Raw genomic sequence first — 22423 nt, 5'->3', positions numbered from 1 at the left:
GTAAAGGCCATACCCAACTTGACGGTAAAGCCAGTCAGTACTGACCATACTTCTTCATCTAACATAGTCATGTTAACAAACATCGAGATTGCATATGAGTTAGATTTAGACCCTCTGGCTGTCTCAACTCCCTCCCCTATAGTACAACCTGAAAAAACACCCATAAATTGTGTTGAACATGGGGGAGAAAGTAAAGGCCCGGGAGCAAAAGATATTTCTAAAGCTCTGTTCTGGAACGTGGCTGGCCTAAAATCCAAGGTGTCCAAGGTGTCCAATATAATATGGTTTGATTTTGTGAGCAAATACGATATTTTTAGCTTACAAGAAACCTGGGTGGAAGGGACAATGTATATCAGCGGGTATAAAACGTTCTATACGTCCGCAGTTCCGTCGTCACTTAAAAGAGCGAAGGGTGGCCTCTGTACCTACATTTCAAATTATCTGAATTTAGGAAAAAATGTTTTTAATGTTTCAGATCAGTATTATCAAATCATTAGCCTTCACATAGACCAAGCTTTTTGTATTATTTTATTGAATTTTTATACTAACGCTTCACCTGAGCGAATTTAGGGATTATTGGGAAAAGTGAGTAGTGAACAACACAATTTACAAACCTGTATATTGAAAGAGATTTGCTTCATCTGGGGCTGGGATTTTAATTCTCCTGTGTGCTAGTACATGAACAATGGGGTATGCTGCATAGCGTATGAAAAGGGTTCTAGTATTTCACATTTCCCACACCCACCTTATGGCGACCTCCTGAATGACATTATGTTTACATTTGATTTTGGGTTTGTTAATGATTTATGTGTACCCATGGTTCCTTTCCAGTCCACTTTTAATGGTCGAGGCACCTTTTCCACTATTGACTATGTATTAGTCTCGAGTAGATTTTTCGCTTGTCTAAAAGATTTTACCATACATGACATAGCATTAAGCTACCACTTTCCTATTAGTATCGGTGTGAAGGTGAATATTAAGAGTGTCAATAAGAGAGAAGATGCTAACCACTTTGTGGAAAATATTTCTCTGAGCAGACAAAATGGTTATGCACTCAAATGAGAAAATGTGGATCCTGAGGCTTTTACTAGCAAGGTGGTGTTGAATTGTAAAGATATACTTTTAACTTGTTTGGATGACAAATCATCTCATCAGATCGCAAGGATTCGCAATTAGGAAATTACAAAATGGTTTCTTGATGCATCTAGCCCTTAGTCCCTAAGTCATTCCCCTAATTAGGTGGACTCTCCTCCCAGCTGACAGTGTCAAAACTGGTTTTGCCTCCTCCTGTGACTGAAGCCTCCCTTTCTATGAGGGTCCTCGGAATGAGTAGTGGAAACCCTCTTTGGTATTTCTTAGTCAGTGATAGTGTATAAAGCTGCTCTTTGTTCTGTCACATATTCCTGTCCACACTCAGATAGCTAATTCTTGCTAAGTGGTCAGCAGTGTAGGAGAGTAGGATCTTCTTACTATGGTTACCCCCACTTTTTGCTGGTATTTCACTGTTTTTCGACTTTAGTCTGGCTTGGGCCTTGCTATCTAGGACCCCAGCCTAGCTGCTTCTCTAAAATGATTTTACTTTAGGTACACTCCAGTTTGGATACTAGGGTACCCTTGTGAGTCGCTAATATATAGTACCTTAGGTACTAAGGGCATATGTACCTCAGAGGCCTACCAGAGGCTGAAGCATGTATTATGCCACCTCTGGGCAGCCTTCCAAAATGACATCACAGGTCTGCTACTGCAGCCTGGGTAAGGTGGTGCATGCACCCCATACTAAGATATGGGTTGCCTATATCTACCTTTAATCACTGACACATATAAACCTATCAGTCACTCCTATGGCAGGCCTTATCAATCCTGAAGACAAAGGGCTTTGTTTTGTGTGAGAGGGTGCCCATGCATGAGCAGGACCCCTCTGCAGCTTTTCGGAACCTATTCTCTGAGGCTGGTCTGTGATGCAGCCAGAACATATTCTCTTAAGTGCATTATAACCCTGTGGTAAATGCTAACTTTGGAATGGCTGCATCAAAACATGTCGTGTTTGGTGTCAAACACTTTCGAATCCTACCCCCGCCAGTCCTGGTGGCGGGGGTAGTATTCCACCCTTCTAGAGGGAGAGACATGTACACACTGGTCTGCCCGGTATTAGTTTAAACGAGCCCCCGCATCACAAAATGGATGCTGCAGCCAGAGACACGCGCCTGACCTCCTGCTGCTGGATGAAACTCCAGCAGGGGAGGCCTGGACAATAGGTTTCCTGTCACGGGGAGGTGTAACCACCTCCCAAACAGGCTTTAGTGTATTGTGGCTGGGTGGGGGCACTCTGAGAGTGCCAGAAAATCTGCACTGGGGGAACATTTGGTGTCCCTGTGCATAGTCCAGTTCAAACTGGTAGCAGGGACGCTCAGCCCCTGCTCTGGTGCGAAAATATACAAAGGAAATAGGTATAACCACCCCTCTTTCCAAACCCTCCCATAGGTGGGTCCCCAGAGAATGGTCAACCCCCTTTCTTAGTATCAGTAAGGGACCCCTGGCAACAGGACTTTAGATTACACCTGGATGAAACTCTGAAACTGAATCCTGGAACTTTGATGCTCTACTTAAGATTAAAGGATGGAAGAATCTCCCTTGGGGGTCAATGAGTGACTCCCCTGTTCAAACAGGCACCAACAAAGCATTTGCCGGTCTGCATCTCCGAAGTTCCAGCCAGACTCCAAAGTACTTGCAGCCCAGGAAGAGGATTTCCAAACTTCTCTAAGGCCAACCAAAGTCCCCAGCAAAGCTGAGACCCCCAGCCCTCAAGAGTGATGTGGAACCGGAACTCCTGACACCGTGCACATTTGCTAAGTGCAGTAACTTCCCGATCTTTCCCAAAGTTGTGCTTTGGGTTACTTTTAGCCCAAGCCCCGAGCATCATTTATACTGAAGATTACGGGCCTACACTCCATGAGTGTTCCATGAGCCCGCTTCTTGCATTTCCGCTTGAGGCTCCTTCGCCATCCCTGGTCCGTTGACTGTTGGGGCTCCATGAAGGCCATTCTGATTTTCCTTGGGCTTCCCTGGTTGCTCCAGACATGCCCTGACTCCCTACCAAGTGGTGAGTCACCCAGACCTTGCTGGTTTGCATCAAAGCCTACCTTTGCTTTCTGCGTGTGATGCTGTTGCCAAAGCTTGTTGGGTCCAATCTGGGCAGCAATACTGCAGCGCTTGACATCCTTTATGGGACAGCTCGAATCCAGCTCCTGGTCATCGTCGACATCTCCGGGACCTCGTGGCTGAAGAGTCAAGCTTCACCTTCTTCACCTGAAATCACCCGACATCGGTGGGCATCCGCCTGCAAGTGACCCAGACTCTGTCCCCTCTGCTTTCAGGTTCTTCAAACCTCCGATCCAGGCTTGGATCCTTCCGGACAATTTCCACTTGGACGCCAGCAGCACTTTGCAGCAGATCGCCATTGAAAACGACGACGAAACCTGACACAAAAAGACACCTATGCACCTGGCTTGCCTGGGTGAGGTAACTTAAGTACTCCGGTGCTCCCATGGGTGTTAACTCTAGAAACTCTTAGTTATAAAGGGGTTTGCTCCAACTCGTCTTCTAAGTGTACTTTATCTTTGAATTTCCAACCACGACTTTCTCATAGAAGTTAATGGTGATTCGCGATTGTGTTTAGACACTGCTCACGTCCCCCGTGGGACCCCTGTGTCACTCCTGTGGGTGGTTCCGGGTGGCCCCAGCAGATCTAAAGGCTCTAGGCCTTCTATCTATACAAGTCGTGGTTCTTATACCACTTTATTGATATACTAGCAGCCCGTCCCGACGTTGTCCGGGTATGAAATAGAATGTGTGTAATGTGTGTATTTGACAAGGGCAATTTATTAAAAAATCTCGCGGTAGCCAACATTTTTTGTTTCATTAGAATAGGGACGGAGAAGGGCCAGCTGCAGCCCTGGTTGATGTTAGCAGGCGCGTGTAATTGGTGTAGTGATTCGCCGCCTGAGCCCGGCTACAGCCCTGGTTGATGTTAACAGGCGCGTGTAATGTCGTTGAATGAGAGAGTTTTCAGCCGCAGGTAAATCCGTTTAATGAGAGAGTTCAGTGACAGCGAGTAGGAGAGGCTGCAGTAATTGTACCCGCAGACACGCTCATTTGCGTGTTCCCCCGCTTGAGGCCCAGATGCAGGCCTGTTTGATGTTAGCAGGCGCGTGTTCCCCTGCTTGAGGCCCAGCTGCAGCCCTGGTTGATGTTATCAGGTACGTGTAATTAGTGTACTGATCCGCCGCCTGAGCCCGGCTAGAGCCCTGGTTGATGGTACCAGGCGCGTCTAATTTCATTGAATGAGAGAGTTCAGTAACAGAGCGCAGGAGAGGCTGTAGTAATGTTACTTACCAGGCCTCCAGCTGAACGCGTTTGTCATGCCCCCAGCACACGGCCACAGCAGACGATCTTCTGATTAATGTACGACCCACATGGCATGAAGGACGGAACGTAGCACACGCCCCCAGCGTGCCCCTTGATGCGGCACAATTGCGTTCACATGGCATGAAGGCCGGACACACGCCCCCAGCGTTTCTCACGCCCCCAGCGTGCCCCTTGATGCTGCGCAGCCATGTAATTGGCGCTTGTATGTACGACTCACATGGCAAGAAGGGCGGACACATGCCCCCAGCGTTTGTCACGCCCCCAGCACACACCTACAGCCCACGATGTGATGGCCGTACCACACGCCCCCAGCGTTAGTCACGCCCCCAGCCCACGCCCACAACACAACACAGAAATGCCCACAAGGGACTACTTTGCTGGCACGGTTCTTTTACCTTTCAAATGTATATGGTGTCCTACGGTACAATTGTATGTCTGCACTGTTTCTTGAAAAGTTAATAAAAACAATTAAAAAAATAAATTAATGTATATGGCTGCCGTCTGCATAGCCTATGTCCTTCTGCTGCAACTGCCCTTTCCAACGCTGTATTGGGTGTTGTGATTGGTGCTGTGGTTACTGAGATTACCCGCCTCAAAGGTTTGGGCTCTCTCTTTATAATATTAGTAAGGATGGTTTGGCACGCCCCTAGGGCTCAACGTATATTGTGCTAATTTACCGTGTGCTATTAAGTATTCCTTATGTAATTTTGCCTCTAGCCTCATAAAGAGACTAGAGGGATGTGTTTAGAATAAATACATATATTTTATATATATATACCTGGTGTGGTTCTCCTTTCATTTGGTCATTCACAAGATTATAGACTGGTAAATTAGTCTGAAGGCTGCTCTCCACAGCTACCACTAGGATAGCTTTCTATAAAGATTTTCTTTAACCTACCATCAATAAGGGGTCGTTTGGACTGGTGAAAGTTGTCCACTAGAATAGTGGACAGCATATGCCAGGCCAACTTCTCACAAGCAGTTAATGCCAAATAGCTTTTCCTGGTCTCAGAGACAGGACACTGCTCCAGAGCCAGGGTTGGCAACTGTCCCAGCCAATCCAATGATGTGTATTCCAGCTCTGGTGGTGTGATGGGTGGCTGACCTGTTTCCATGCCAGTTCTTGCTCAGGCAGCCCAAAGCACGCAGCCCAAACTGCACTTTTCTATTTAGATTATCAAAAATCCAATTTCAGCATCAAATCAAATCAAATGTTAAAATCTTAGTAGAAAATTACCTTGAGAAATGTTACTAGGCTTTCCCTTAGCAGAGCTAGGGAAATAAGATTTTAATCCAATCTAAGATTACTTATAGACAGGTGCACTAGACCTACACAGTGAATCAACATTTGGATTTTATTTCACTGTGAGGGCACACCTACCCCAATATATATTGTACGACAGATGTTCATATATCAGCACCTAGTATAAGGGGTTATGAGGTATACTTTAGGGATGACGTATGAACACATAAAAAATACGATTTTTATACATACCAAAAGCATTTCCCCTATTATGTGCCACTGCATTGCATGTAAACTGCACAGTGGTACTCCTGGCAGACATGTATTATTTAGCAATGTTGTGGAAGGTGTAAATGTACACTGCAACCCACACGTGTCATTAAACTTTCCAGGCCAGAAGCACACTTTAGCCACCGTTTAAAAGGGACTTACATTTACTAAATAGTGAGTTCCAATGTACAGCAAAGATTAAGAGGGAAAGCATAGGCTAGTAGCTATTGTTTGGCAATGTTAAAAGGCACAAGGTCATACAGACAGCCCTGTTTCTATAGCACACACAAACTATAAAATGATGGACTGATAGGGAGCTCAGAATTATTATCATAGACTGACATTAATTCAAACATTCCACTAATGATTTTTAGCTGCATCTGCCCATAGTAAAATATTTTTGCCTTTTTGTAATCCTTTGTTTATGAAGTGCAAGAGATAAGTCACCGATTAAATCAAGACTGGTCTCTTCCCCATGACCTGCCAGTAGTATTCACTACATACACACAGAAGAACGCCGTAATGTGTTGGACTTCTTTCAGTTATTATTACGTTTTGAAAGGATGATGTCCAGTATGTATATGTATTTTTTGTGTTTTTGTGTGTTTCTGTGGCGTAATCCTCACCCTTCTAGATTTAAAAACCAGCTCGACCTCAGCCGGGCCCTCCTATGAAAAGTAACTACATTGTGACTGCTCAACTCTTATGTGAGCTGCATACCAGCTTATTTCTCGCTGTCTATATTCAATGCTACAACTCCAGTTTTACTGTCAACTAGGGTTGTCAATTAGGGTAATGCCAAATGCTACACATTTCTGAAACAGGTGGAAAGATTGAAGAACAGGAGAAATAAAACAAATGGCTCATTCGCGATCCTTTTGCAAAATCATCAACTTCTACAGATGTGATTTCATACTACACTATTCATTGTTTCGTTTTCTAGTTCATGTGCAGCATTTATATCAGTCTGGTGTTGTGGAAGATGTCTGTATGTCATAATGCCCCATTAGCTTAGTTAGATTGATCACAGCTTGTGCTGTGTCATAGCAATCAAAGACAGTTGCCGCAGACTCTACTAATAAAGGACTGCCAGGTTGGTCATGGAAACTTTAAAATGTGGCCCCATGAAAACAGAAAAGCTTACACAAAATCACTTCACATTGATTGCCCAAAAAAATTTACCAGCATTGATAGTCATAGATCCTTCACAGTGAGTAGCCCAGCAAAGGACACAACTAGCCAAAGCTCATCATTTCTATGAAATGCTACCTGAAACCTTAAAAATTTAAAACACAGTCACATTCTTATGCAAACTGTCATTAAGAAAATGGAACACCACTCATTACGGAGATAGCTGGATATGCATCACAGATACATATAACAATGAAGCCATAGCTCATTTGCAAGATGAAAGTGTGAGAAACTGGGTTGTTGGTTAAGGATGGGAGAACCCTAATAAAGCAACAGCCACAATCCTAATCAGAGTGAACTGTAAAAAGTAATTAAAATGAACCTGTGCTTAACCCTCTGGTAGCTTGGCACAAAAGCAATAGGGCTTAAGTTAGAGGCATTGTGTAAAGTTTTGTATGCAGCACCTAAAAAATAATAAAGTGAAAACACAACACAAGTAAAATCCCACACCGATTTAGAAATATAGAGTAAACATTATTTGATATCAGAGCAACAAAAATCCATTCACTTAATCCAGAGTTATGCAATTTCAATGATTTAAGGTAAGTATAACTCCTAGAAGCATAAAGCCTCTCTCGCTTCTATGTAGTCGGGTGAGACTGGGAAAAAGTCACAAGTGCAGGCCAGCCACGATAGAGCACTTGCTGGATGCAGGAACTAGGTTAGTCGAGCTGAAAATGTTGCCTTGTATAGATTAGCGCAAAGAGTTCCACGAGAAAGCCAAGAGGAGTGGTGAGGAGCAGGGAGTGCATCACGGATAGTTGCCACTGTAGCGTGAAGAGAAGGCTGGGCATCACAGGCAACCGGCATCGAAATGTGAAGATCCTGTTGGGCATCGTGGACGGTCATGGCTGGAGATTCATGTTGGCCGTCCCGCAGACTGCGGATGCTGTAGCATGAAATGTAGACCTTCATTGCCGGTTGTGGCTGGTGGTCACTGTAGCATAAAGAGTCGCGTTAATCAGGGCATGGTGTTGGCTGTCAGTGCAAGCGGCAAGATCGTGGCTCGAATGATCCCATCCGTGGTCACAAAGAGCCCAAAACATCTGGAATTCTCCTTTTTTTCTAGAAGGAACTCAAATGATGACACATCAAGGGTGCAGAACCAGAGGGGTAGATATTGGGGACCAGGAACTCACTCCAGAAGAGACCAGCAGGGCTCAGGCAGTCCCGGTTGCAGGTCCAGTTGCAGCCCGGCACCAGGTAAGCTGGGCAGATGTTGGGAGGCCTCTGGATCATGTAGATTATAACTCAGAACAGGAAGTCAGTCAGCTAACCCTTGGAGTCAATTCAGCCTGGGATGAAGGGTGCAGCTCCAGTCTTCCTTCTCAGTAAGAAGGGAAGGCCTCAAGCAGCAGGGCAGCATCATGTCCTTTTTCTATAGGATCCACCAGTCCAGGAGTGCACTGAAGAGTGGTTTTGGGGGTCCCCTTTTTATTGCAGGTTCCAGAACTTTTCCTCTACAGACCAGTCTAGAATTTCCTGTCTCTCTGCCCTGGTCCTAGTCTGTCTGGCTGCACAATAGGCTAGTGTGAAGTTCCTTGTGGGTAAGCTGGGCCAGTGCCTTTGAAGTAGGTGACAGACCCACCACACCATTAAGCCAGGATGACCTATCCTGACAACAGTCATCAGAATAGGGTTAGCCTCTCATAGGTTGGGGGTGTTATAGGGGTGGGACTAAGTGCCTAATACTGCTGTCGCGAGGAGACCTGAAGGTCAGATCTTGGTGCCCTCATACATTTGTTAGGGTGTCATGCTTCATCATTGGGCGCTTCTCGTCTGACCGGCGCGGTAATGCCTGATGGGCCTGGGGTCTGATTGTCGGTGGTCTTCTGACCCGAAAACGCTGTTTAGGTGAATGCATGTGAGGGGGCTATGCAAGGGAGTGGCAAAAAGTGGCAAATGTCTAAAATAGACTTTGGTGCCCTCAAAACAAATGTTATAGGGTAAGGTTACCAGGACTAGATAAAAACAGTGGTGCTATCATGTGGTCCCAATGCAACTACTTAGCTGTTAGCAAAGTGAGGTGGACAGGTTTCATGCATAGATTTCCCAAAGGATCAGATGACAGTTCATCAAAAGCAATTATATGTCCCAGATTCAGCATGTTGTTTGATCAATGAGCCGTTTTGATTACACCGATGTATATAAGAAAGGAACTAAAACGATTTACGAAGAAGATACCATGAATCACAGGCAAGATTTAACATCTGATTTCAAGCAGCAAGTTTAGTTTATTTTCACGGAGAGTCAGAAGTAATTTGGAGCTGCATCATTAAACACCGGACCACACTCAATGACTTTCAAATATACATCGGTGTAATCAAAATGGGTCATTGATCAAACAACATGCTGAATCTGGGACATTTAATTGCTTTAAATAGCACGTAAATCGAGTCTTTAACTTTGGTTAAGTTTTTTTATTATTAGCATGCATTTTGGGTAATGTAGTGCGAGAGGTAGTAAGGAGCAATCAGGGCGCTACAGGAGGTCATCATGCCGCGCAAATGGGAGGGATAAATTGGGAGGAGGAGTGATTGTTGGGTTTCACAAGCTGGTGAGGGTGGAATGTCGAGGAAGACTCTCTCAGAGATGTAGAGAGAAATGTGGACGTTTTTAAGCAGGTATGTGACATATTGAGGGGACCATTAATTGAATGAATGGAGGAGAGCACGTTAGTCCACACGAGGGATTTAATTTCGTCATGTTCATGTGTAAAAACTGTTTGAAACGTTAGCCGCACGATATGAAATGTAAAGAACAGTGGTGGGTAGGAAGTTTGGGAGCATCGATGTATAGTGAGCCACAGGAAGGGTGCACCATGAAAAGGGAGCTACGGCAATTAACCCACGTGTTTTCGTGTTGAAGGGAGGAGTGTGAGCAAAGTGTTTGAAGACTTTTGGGCTGCGAGGCGATGAGGTGTATGTAAAGTTAATTGACACCACAGACCAGGACTCATTAATTGAAGCAAGCTATATACGTAAGGAATAGTGTAAATCTCCAGCAGCATGAGTAATTTAATTGTTTGAACCTTGTTTTTAGACAAGTAAATAATTGATAAATCAGTAAATGTTAGATGTACAGTGGTGTAATGTATGCTTAATATTTGTTTAACCCCTTCAGTGCTAATGACAAGGGTAACTCGTCATGGAGTTTCCATTGATTTCAATGGAAATTGCATGCGGAGCCATAAAACACCTTAGCATCCAAGTGGTTAATTGATTTTCCATTTACCCCTGACGAAGGGCCCACAGAGGCCCGAAATGCATTGGGTTTGCAATAAACTGCTTTTTTATGAAATCTGCTTCAGCACGTATTTTTAATTAAAGAGGTTCAGATGGCCCATCAGAAGTATGAGAAACAGAGAAAATTGGCATCTACTTGCATGTGGTTTATAAAAGGTCAACAAAGAAAAGGGATGGAAAACGCGACAAAATGGTTAAAAAATGATCAAAATGGTGAAATATGGATAATAACACTGCAAAAGCAGCAGCTATTGTGCCAAAGTCGGGGACACTATCTAGTGTCCCATTATTGTGATTAATAGTACCACGTGCCACTGGGGCTGGGCACGTTACCTTTGCGCACGCATTGTGTAATTTGAGGATTAACACGAGTAACTGGAAGCATTGAAGGAGTGCATCCCATCCATGAAATGATGTCTATAAGTTACTGTCCCCACTGGGTATGCACCCAAATAAGAAAGGAACTAAAACGATTTACGAAGAAGATACCATGAATCACAGGCAAGATTTAACATCTGATTTCAAGCAGCAAGTTTAGTTTATTTTCACGGAGAGTCAGAAGTAATTTGGAGCTGCATCATTAAACACCGGACTACACTCAATGACTTTCAAACATACATCGGTGTAATCAAAACGGGTCATTGATCAAACAACATGCTGAATCTGGGACATATAATTGCTTTAAATAGCACGTAAATCGAGTCTTTAACTTTGGTTAAGTTTTTTTATTATTAGCATGCATTTTGGGTAATGTAGTGCGAGAGGTAGTAAGGAGCAATCAGGGCGCTACAGGAGGTCATCATGCCGCGCAAATGGGAGGGATAAATTGGGAGGAGGAGTGATAGTTGGGTTTCACAAGCTGGTGAGGGTGGAATGTCGAGGAAGACTCTCTCAGAGATGTAGAGAGAAATGCGGACGTTTTTAAGCAGGTATGTGACATATTGAGGGGACGATTAATTGAATGAATGGAGGAGAGCACATTAGTCCACACGAGGGATTTAATTTTGTCATGTTCATGTGTAAAAACTCTTTGAAACGTTAGCCGCACGATATGAAATGTAAAGAACAGTGGTGGGTAGGAAGTTTGGGAGCATCGATGTATAGTGAGCCACAGGAAGGGTGCACCATGAAAAGGGAGCTACGGCAATTAACCCACGTGTTTTCGTGTTGAAGGGAGGAGTGTGAGCAAAGTGTTTGAAGACTTTTGGGCTGCGAGGCGATGAGGTGTATGTAAAGTTAATTGACACCACAGACCAGGACTCATTAATTGAAGCAAGCTATATACATAAGGAATAGTGTAAATCTCCAGCAGCATGAGTAATTTAATTGTTTGAACCTTGTTTTTAGACAAGTAAATAATTGATAAATCAGTAAATGTTAGATCTACAGTGGTGTAATGTATGCTTAATATTTGTTTAATTGATTTTCCAGTTACCCCTGACGAAGGGCCCACAGAGGCCCGAAATGCATTGGGTTTGCAATAAACTGCTTTTTTATGAAATCTGCTTCAGCACGTATTTTTGATTAAAGAGGTTCGGATGGCCCATCAGAAGTATGAGAAACAGAGAAAATTGGCATCTACTTGCATGTGGTTTATAAAAGGTCAACAAAGAAAAGGGATGGAAAACGCGACAAAATGGTTTAAAAATGATCAAAATGGGGAAATATGGATAATAACACTGCAAAAGCAGCAGCTATTGTGCCAAGGTCGGGGACACTATCTAGTGTCCCAATATTGTGATTAATAGTACCACGTGCCACTGGGGCTGGGCACGTTACCTTTGCGCACGCATTGTGTAATTTGAGGATTAACACGAGTAACTGGAAGCATTGAAGGAGTGCATCCCACCCATGAAATGATGTCTATAAGTTACTGGCCCCACTGGGTATGCACCCAAATAAGAAAGGAACTAAAACGATTTACGAAGAAGATACCATGAATCACAGGCAAGATTTAACATCTGATTTCAAGCAGCAAGTTTAGTTTATTTTCACGGAGAGTCAGAAGTAATTTGGAGCTGCATCATTAAACACCGGACCACACTCAATGACTTTCAAATATACATCGGTGTAATCAAAACGGGTCATTGATCAAACAACATGCTGAATCTGGGACATATAATTGCTTTAAATAGCACGTAAATCGAGTCTTTAACTTTGGTTACGTTTTTTTATTATTAGCATGCATTTTGGGTAATGTAGTGCGAGAGGTAGTAAGGAGCAATCAGGGCGCTACAGGAGGTCATCATGCCGCGCAAATGGGAGGGATAAATTGGGAGGAGGAGTGATTGTTGGGTTTCACAAGCTGGTGAGGGTGGAATGTCGAGGAAGACTCTCTCAGAGATGTAGAAATGCGGACGTTTTTAAGCAGGTATGTGACATATTGAGGGGACGATTAATTGAATGAATGGAGGAGAGCACGTTAGTCCACACGAGGGATTTAATTTCGTCATGTTCATGTGTAAAAACTGTTTGAAACGTTAGCCGCACGATATGAAATGTAAAGAACAGCGGTGGGTAGGAAGTTTGGGAGCATCGATGTATAGTGAGCCACAGGAAGGGTGCACCATGAAAAGGGAGCTACGGCAATTAACCCACGTGTTTTCGTGTTGAAGGGAGGAGTGTGCGCAAAGTGTTTGAAGACTTTTGGGCGACAAAACGCGACAAAATGGTTTAAAAATGATCAAAATGGTGAAATATGGATAATAACACTGCAAAAGCAGCAGCTATTGTGCCAAGGTCGGGGACACTATCTAGTGTCCCAATATTGTGAAATTTCTATGAGTGGCATTTTCAGATTTGTAACATAGAATCTGAATTTATGATTAAAGAGGGTTTTACATTACAATCCTCTCAGACTTGAAACAACACATTCCAACCTGCTCCCACACAAAAGTTATCACTTATTAAATGTAAAAAGGTTACCCAAAGTTATCCTATGGGAGAGGTGGGCCTCACAGTAGTGAAAAACAACATTAGGAGTTTTTCGCTTCCAGGACAGGTAAAACTTAAAAGTACATGTCCACCTTTCTAAATACAAGGCACCCTGCCCTATGGGCTGTATAAAGACAAATTAGATGCAACACAAATTGAATTTTAGGCCTGGTAAAAGGTTTATTTTTGCCAGATCAAAATTGCAGTTTAAAATCGCATACACAGGCAGCAATGGCAGGCCAGGCACATGCTTTAAAAGGCTGATTAAGTGGGTGGCACAATCAGTGCTGTAGATCCACTAGTGGCATTTAATTTACAGGCCCTGGATAGATGTAGTATCTCTTTTCTAGGGACCTATAAGTAAATTAAATGTGGCCATTGGATGTAAGGCGATTTTACCATGTTTTTAAGACAAGGACACAAGCACTTAGCACTGGTTAGCAGTGGTAAGATGCAGAGACTCCTATAACCAACAAAATGGGTTCAGGAAACAGGGGGTGAAGGCAGAAACATTGGGAGTGACACTGCAGAGAGAAACAGTAAGCATGATGTGCACTACTGCCCGTGAGTAACCCTCAATCCATATTTACTTTACACAAACCAGCTAAATATTAATGAATAGGCAAAACATTGAGGAGAGGTAATCTTAGTTCCATGTGCTTTGAAATCCTGCTATATATCTTGGTATATTTATTTTTTCATCTTTAGCAGTGGTGTTTGATTATTTGCTAAGTAGTCTTACTTGCATATATGTTACGTGTGAATTGTATGATTTATGCACTGCCTTTAATGCCCCAGGGCAACTGGTGTGGAGTTGCTTGTTCAGAGCACACCCGGCTTGACAGTTTGGGATGGACTGGTCCTATTAGAGCTGGACCAACCAGGACTGATTTGCTTATGGTTGGTCTCTGCATGAATAATGAGGGATTGAAATGTGACCCACACACCTGCTAGTGAATAAGACTTTTGTAAGTATTTCACCCAGCACCTTTATGCTTTTCCATTCATGAACAGGGCCCATTATTTCTCTTGAGACTGGCTTGTGGACAGTCCACTTCTTTGACATGTAACTCATTTAGAGGTAGACATGGTTTGCATTTGACATTCCTGTACAATTATTGCCCTTGGCACTGTTCTAAGAAGAAAATGGCTCTAAACCCCTGCTTTACTCTCTGCAGTTTTCACTCCTTCCACCTTCCTCTAGTTTCTTATCTGAAAATTGGTGGTCGCTGAGCAGCTGAAAACAGTGATGCCATTGGACGGAGGAGTTTGAACGGGAGCTTTCAGCTGTGTGTGTCATTCTTGTGTATGGGTGTCCCTACTCATTTACATTTTTCTTTTCTACTGCATCCAGATCCCAAATTTAGGAATACCTTGTTTCTCTTAAAATCATGACACCTTGTTTATTTAGATTAGGCAATACCTAAAAGAAATTGACTTGTTAATTAATTTACATTTCCTCAGCAACAGATGCCGGTCTCAAGCACTCACTTCTATGATTTTAGTTTGCTTTTGGGCCTTTCATCAGTGTGTATTATAATACTTGCAATCTGATAAACTTTTGATTAATTTACATAAATAGGTGCATGTGCTGTGCCTTATAAATATTAAATGACGGCAGAGGGATACTGCCTGAGGAAGCAACGGCTGTAACAAAGAAAGACGCAGCGGAAGTTCTCTCCATCAGTGAATGCTGCTCCTTCCTTCTCTCGCCCAAAGACTACCCCTAATTCCTGCTGTGCTAAAGAATTAAAGAGACTTACCCGCAGGGACAGGCACGTGAGCTTTCCCTTCATTTCTAATTTCTTCACACTCCTTCAGTCGCATCCTGAGAGCCACAGTTTCTCTGCGGATTGCAAGGAGGTTGTTTTTATCGAGTCTTTCGAGCTTTTGTACTGTAGCACTCATGTTGGTGATCTGCAGAAAAATACAACTAAAATTACTGATCATCACAGATTACTTCTTGCTACTTTTGATCTGTAATTTATTTGCATGGCACACCGGAAGTACTAACTGATTTTCTGTCGACTTTGAAAAATTTCAATGCTTGTATACTTTGAGGCCAAAATAAGTGAGTGAGAAGCAGATGAACGCATAAACACAATGGACTGATTTGGGTCTAGATTTAAAAATGCTTTGTCTTCGCGTTGCGCTACTTTTGTATTGCAAACTCTACAATAATGGTCATATATATGACCCGTTTTGCGTCGCTCTTGCAGGAAGAAACGTGGTGCAGGAGCGAAGCAAAACTGAAAGTCATATTTTAGAAGGCACACAAAGCCATTCTGTGTGGCTTTGATTGGCTCCAAAAAATACAGAGTAACGCAACGCAACGCAGCACAAATTCCTGCATTGCCTTAGTCAGCCCTAGGTAGGTGTCTCATAGGCACTGTGTTGGTGTTCCCACACAACTCCAATTCTTTTTACACATTCTTATATATACAAGACAAAAATGGTACACCTCCTCTTCCAGTACAAAAACTATTCCTTATAGAATGCACACACCCTTGCACTATCACACAATGGTGTGCGCTTTGGGGCATGGAAGCCTGAAGTGTGTCTTTTGAGGGAGAGAGGAAAACAATGCCTTATCTCAATAGATATGATGCTGTTCTGCTCTCTCCCATTCACCCAACACAGCCTTGAATGAATTGTTCAGTAATTTGGGTCTTAGTGTTCCGCAAAAAATGCATGATATTCTAATATACTTGTAATAAGACAAATGGGATATCCCTTACACTTGTGATGGGGTACCCTTTCACCATACTTTATCAGACCACAAATATTGTATTGGCTCTGTTGGATTGGTACGAAGTGGGAAGAATGTAGTGTGAAGGCATTTTCGAAGTCATGTGGATCATTTACCCGCAGGCACTAGAGTAGAATTAAGTTCACTGAGATTTTGTGCTCTCCCTTTTGAACTAATGGGGAGCCTTGTTAAAATGTTAAGAGCTGGGTTAACAGTAAGTGACAGTAACACTTACATCGTTCCACTAAGGGACCAGTAGTAATGCTAGGTCATAAAGAGCTCTATTTGAATCTGTGATATCGAATACTTTGTTTCTGAAAGAGTTTGCAAAATTCTACTTTCAGTGCAACATATGATTTGTTGGCATCTTGCTTGGCTTTTTTCATGCAAGGCCATACCTCGTGTAAAAAAGTCATGCAAGATACAGGCAGGAGACTGATAATGCAGAAAATGTCTCTTGGTGAGGCATTTACTGCACAAACCAGTATCTCAACTGCAAACTGTGTACGAAATCAGAGACATTTTGCATAACGTGAGGTTTTATAATTTTGCCTACATAATTTTTTTCTTTAACTCTTTGGGACATATGTATCAAGCAAAATTGTGATCGCCAATGCTGAAATTCGCAGAATTTCAGCGTTTACAATCGCAATTTTGCTTAGAGGTATGTATGAGGAAAATCTGCGTGCAAAATAAGGAATCACAAAATTTGTGATTCCTTATTTTGCATTTCCATTTAAGGAATCGCAAATTTGTGATTCCTTAAATGCAATGTAAGTAGGTTCAAAAAAGTGCAATTTGGCCTTAAGGAATCGCAAATTACCACCAACTTCAAGTTGGTGGTAATTTGCGATTTCTTTGAAAAATTCACTTTTTTGCATGTTCCAAAGAGTAATGTGAAGCACATACATGCCCTTAAGGGCATGTATGTGTCCCACATGTGCACCCATTCTCATTTCAGGGGTGCAACAGTGTGTCCTTTTGACACCCTTGCACCCTTGAAATTGCATTCTCAATTTGCGATTCTCTAATTGCTAATCGCAAATTGAGAATGTCTTCCCATTCACTCCTATGGGCCTCTAGGCCCATGGGAATGAATGGGCAGGTATTCCTTAATTGCGAATCGCAATTTGAGATTCGCAATTAAGGAATATGTAGGATTCGCAACATTTATTGCAAATCCTACATACATAGCATTTTGCGATTCTCAAATAGCGATTCACAAAAAATAGCTATTTAAGAATCGCAAATGAGGATTTTGATACGTATGGCCCTTTATTTTTAATATTCCATCAGTTTAACATGCAGTCAGGGTATATAATATACTGGTACATCACAGCATAATGCGGAACAAGCGGTCCAGCCATTGTTTCCACACTACGCCTCAGAGTACTTGTTACACTGGGCTGCCACTGCCACCTGCTTCCAGGTCATTGTCACACATCTCTTTCCCAACGGCAAGGTTTTGCTCACACATTTTCTACAAGTTTGAGGTACTTGTTTTACATAACCCAGGAGAGCCAGCATTGGGCCTCCCACCATTATCAATTCTGTCATCTCATTAACATGGAAAATAGTTGCTGCCAGAACTAAACTATGTTCGGGCAGAGCTCTGCTAAGTGTATACAGTATGTACTAGGTGAGACTGGCACCTAGTACATTTATTGTTCTCCAGTGTATGTACTTATAGTGACATAATCTATGCCAACCAGTGATAGACACTTGTTTACTTTGCTCGCAGCAGAATTCCTATTGCTCACGCGAAATTTCAGTTTCCATATCCTTCAACTAGTGGTCTCTGGCTCTGATATCTTTAGATTTCACGCCTCTCAGTACCACATTAAACATCAAGGTGACAAGCTTTCTAAGGGCTGGTCCTGCAACTACCAGGGTCAGGACGTTCCCTCCCTCTGGTTCATGTGGAAAGGTTGGAAACGCATGCCTGATCGATTCTTCTAATCTTTGGTAATAAAAGACATTGAGGGAGGAGAAGCTCCATTTTGCACAAATGTTCGGTCCTGGAGGACAATTATTTTACTTTGTATAGGTCTCCTAATCTGTAAAACGAACTTGATTTTAGGTTCTTAACCATATGTCTTTCTTGCGTCATTGCCCCTCTATGGTTGTATTTTAAGGGCATGTCCTCACCTTACACATCTGCTTCAGTCTGGCCCTTGTCCGCATAGTACAGTGCACAGTGTGGACTTCACCTAGGTCAAGTAGGAAGTTTTAACAATACCGTTTCAAGTAGGTATGGGTCTGCCAGGTCCATTTACTGCCCCCTTTGTGGTGCTTGTCTCATGTTGTGAAACCAGTGTGCTGCAAACTGTGCCTGGGCTATCAAGTAGTGTGCATTGAAGTTGGGAGACACAAATCCACACTGTTTGTAAGACTTTTGAAGCCTTTTCAGACTAATATGTGTCCGATTTCCAGCACAGGTGAGTTTCCTAAGGAGCGTGCCAAAGAAGCTACAGTTCAGTGGCACTAGTATATTCATAAATAAACTAGCTTACCCGTCGCGCGTTGCTGCGATCTCCGAAGAAAGGAAATTCAAGGAAACTCGTTATGATAACATTCAATTTACATTGTGTCATTTTTATTGAAACTTATTCATTTTAATATGGAAAAATTTCAAAGTGTTGTTTTAATTCTATTTATTTATTTGAGTGCTTGTGGATACACGATTTTTTGTTTTTCCGTCTGCTGCGTGCACCAGTATTCGAAAAATTATGAGGGCCCTGGGAGCCAATATTTAAAAAAAAATTATGCCAGAAACCTTCGTGGGAGTGTACTCAACAACTTCCCAAAGTTTCATGGCGATCGAGTGAATGGTGTTTTAATTCTATTTATTTATCCGAGTGCTTGTGGATACACGATTTGTTGTTTTTCCGTCTGGTGCGTACAATTCAAAAGATTATGAGGGCCCTGGGGGGGCGATATTTAAAAATGTTTTATGCCAGAAACCTTTGCGAGAGTGTACTCAACAACTTCCCAAAGTTTCATGGCGATCGGATGAATGTTGTTTTAATTCTATTTATTTATTCGAGTGCTTGTGGATACACGATTTGTTGTTTTTCCGTCTTGTGCGTACATCGGTATTCTAAAGATTATGAGGGCCCTGGGGGGCCGATATTTAAAAAATGTTTATGCCAGAAACCTTTGCGGAGTGTACTCAACAACTTCCCAAAGTTTAATGGCGATCGGATGAATGGTGTTTTAATTCTATTTATTTATTCGAGTGCTTGTGGATACACGATTTATTGTTTTTCCTTCTGGTGCGTAAAATTCGAAAGATTATGAGGACCCTGGAGGGCCGATATTTAAAAAAAAATTATGCCAGAAACCTTTGTGGGAGTGTACTCAACAACTTCCCAAAGTTTCATGGCGATCTGGTGAATGGTGTAGTAATGCATAAAGGACAAATAGACAGACAGACAGACATACATTCGTTTTTATATATATAGCTGTAACAATTGTGACAAAATCACCATCTTCATCGGTGCTATTCTGCCCGCCAAATTCAGGGGAAGGGGTATACATCTGTCAATAATGGTTGCTATTCTACTCATAGGCGTCTCATAGTTTTCACAGTTGACTACATCTGTATGACAATGGAATTGTATACCCAAGTATCTCATTGGGTCTGTTTGCGATTGTATTGGGGAGCCCAGTCTAGACTGTGTTGTGATGTTGTTGAGAGGACTCATCATGGATGTTATCCAATTTACACTGAGTCAAGACCATAGTCCATGTTATCTAATTAAGATCCGGGTGCCATAATTACAATGAAAGTGACTCAGTGTGTGCCGCAAGCCATTTGGCTGTGCCGTGCTGAGTCACTTTCAAAGCACAGTGATACGATATATTTACAACAATATATGGTGCATCCCTGTGTTTTCCCCTGCCCTGGGGCACAATGGGCTGCCATGCGCTGGTGCAGGCACCCTTGCACCATGGTACAAGGATGCTGAATAGTGGGATATTGTTTTTGTGGGGACACCTTCCTACAAAAAACAATCAATGTAAGTGATTTCCTCTTTCCATGTTTGCTGTTGAATGCAGGATGCATTGAAAGATGAAAAACTAGGTGGCATAGCATTCTGATACATTTACAGGTTTATGACTTCTCGTAAATCTGGAAATGCATCAGACTACATGGGTGTTGCGTTGCGTCGGAACACCCACAGCAATACCTATGCCACGCCGATTACACGCAAAATGTTGCTTGAGAAGGGGTGATATTTGCAAGCACGCAGAGTGCTTTATATGGCCTTGTCAATATGGGACAGCAGGTTGGGCCACTAGTGGGTCATGCAACGGGATGCAATATAATATCATCAGCATATGTTATGTTATGTTATGTTAATAACATTTATTAGGCGCAACAGCTGCCCCAGCAAAGGGGCGTCCTGGCGCCAGATCATGTACACAACACAACAGATCAGGACTGAAAAGAGGGGAAATCAGACAACAGGGGAAAACAGGTGGGTTTTAATGGCCCGTCTAAAAAGAGTCAGACTATTAAGGGCACGAATGTGCACAGGAAGAGAGTTCCACAGATCAGCCGCCAGAACACAGAAGGAACGTCCTCCCATCCTACTCAGCCTGAACCTAGGCTTACTCACCAAATGGAGTGATTCGGATCTGAGGGACCGCGCTGGGACGTAAGAAGAGATGAGGCCCACCAAGGCGGGGGGAGAAGAAAGCTTCAGAATCTTAAATGTCAGACAGAGAGCCTTGAATTTGATTCTCTGTCTGACCGAAAGCCAGTGAAGAGAGGTCAGAACAGTCGAAACCGAACAACGTCTAGGGATGCCAACAATGGCCCGTGCAGCAGCGTTCTGCACCCTCTGAAGCCTAGTAGCCTCCGCCTGGTTGACTCCTAGCAGCAAGGCGCTCCCGTAGTCAATCCGGGAAAGGATGGAGGCCTGAACCACCAGTTGCCGAGTGGGGGGGTCGAAGAATTTGAGGACTGGTCTCAGTCCTCGCAAAATACCATAACAGGTGGCTGCTGTCTTCTTCGTGTGGCTGGTAAAAGATAGATTAGAATCCAGCCAGACCCCCAGATTTTTAACTTCGGCCGCTGGAAGGGGGGTCACCCCTAGTTCGGAAGGCCACCACTGATCTCCCCAGAGGTCCGCCTGCTTCCCTACGATCAGGACCTCGGTCTTCTTGGCATTAAGCTGTAGGCAGTTGTTACGCATCCAGCTAGCCACAGCTATAAGTCCTGCCCGGAATCTGAGCGCAGTCACCTCAGGGTCCCCACTGAGTGTCACCGCCAGCTGCGTGTCATCGGCATACGATGTCATGGTGAGGCCGAATTGCCTGACAACAGCAGCCAGCGGCTTCACATACAAGTTGAATAAGGTGGGGCTAAGGGCAGAGCCCTGAGGGACTCCCAGTTCCAAAGAGTGAAGCAAGGACTGGCCAGGTGGTATAGCTACCTTGAAAGACCGGTCCGAGAGGAAGGAGCGGAACCACTGAAGAGCTTTCCCCACAATACCCACTTCCTCCAATCGCCGCAACAGAATGTCGTGAGACACCGTGTCGAACGCGGCGCTCAGATCTAACAATAGGAGTGCCGCAGTCTGCCCGACATCCAGCACCGACCGCAAGTGCTCGATCATAGAGAGCAAAGCAGTTTCGGTGCTGTGTTGAGCACGAAACCCATTTTGGCTCTCGTCAAGAATGTTATTACGAGAGAGGTGAGCAGACAGAATGGAATTCACGTGCGCCTCAGTGACCTTGGCGGTCCAAGGTAAGAGGGAAATGGGCCGATAGTTCTCCGGGAGCAAGGGGTCAGATATGATATGAGCACTCTACAGGGCCTGAACTGAGTACCTCTGTCACCGTAAAACTCCCTGAGTAAACACACTATCAGTTCTGTCACTAAGGAAAATAGGATTGGTGAAAGGGCAAACCCTGCTAAGTTCCCCTATTTTATGGCTACCGGCTTGTAGAGCAGGTTGTAGATTCCAATTCTAGGAACCGGTTTAGTGTAAATGAGTATAACCCATTGTATTATTGCTTTGTGCTGTCCCAGTCGATTAAGCACTGTGGCCAGTGGATAGAATCGAATGCCTTTGTGGCAGAGCAAAATACAGCTGCTGCCGTAACGTCCAGTCTTATCTACTGGGCAACTGAGAACAAGTTTCAAATATTATGGCAAAATGGATTGTTGATGCATCTGGCCCCACATGATTAAAATGCTCAGAGGATAAAATAACATAATCCAACTAGGGGTAGAAAATGCACAGTCAGTGGCTGAAACTGATGATCTCAGGTTCCAAGTATACTCAAAAGATGCATACCTCAACACCAAACATCACTATGGGCCACTTGAAATGTTGGATAATGTGTAGTAAA

General features: G+C 43.4%; 1 protein-coding gene across 1 annotated transcript in view; it reads right to left on the bottom strand.

The window, feature by feature from the left end:
• The window catches only part of LOC144772817 (olfactomedin-4-like), a 220060-nt gene that overhangs the window by 29701 nt on the left and 167936 nt on the right, over positions 1-22423 (bottom strand). Inside the window, exon 6 of the mRNA XM_078657405.1 lies at positions 15072-15225. Coding sequence (XP_078513531.1) covers positions 15072-15225 — 154 coding nt within the window. The remainder of the gene's footprint in view (positions 1-15071; positions 15226-22423) is intronic.

This window comes from Lissotriton helveticus, chromosome 8, assembly GCF_964261635.1.
Source record: "Lissotriton helveticus chromosome 8, aLisHel1.1, whole genome shotgun sequence".
Taxonomy (NCBI): Eukaryota; Metazoa; Chordata; class Amphibia; order Caudata; family Salamandridae; genus Lissotriton; species Lissotriton helveticus.
Note: the sequence above shows the minus strand (reverse complement) of the source record. Positions and strands in the feature narration are given on the sequence as shown.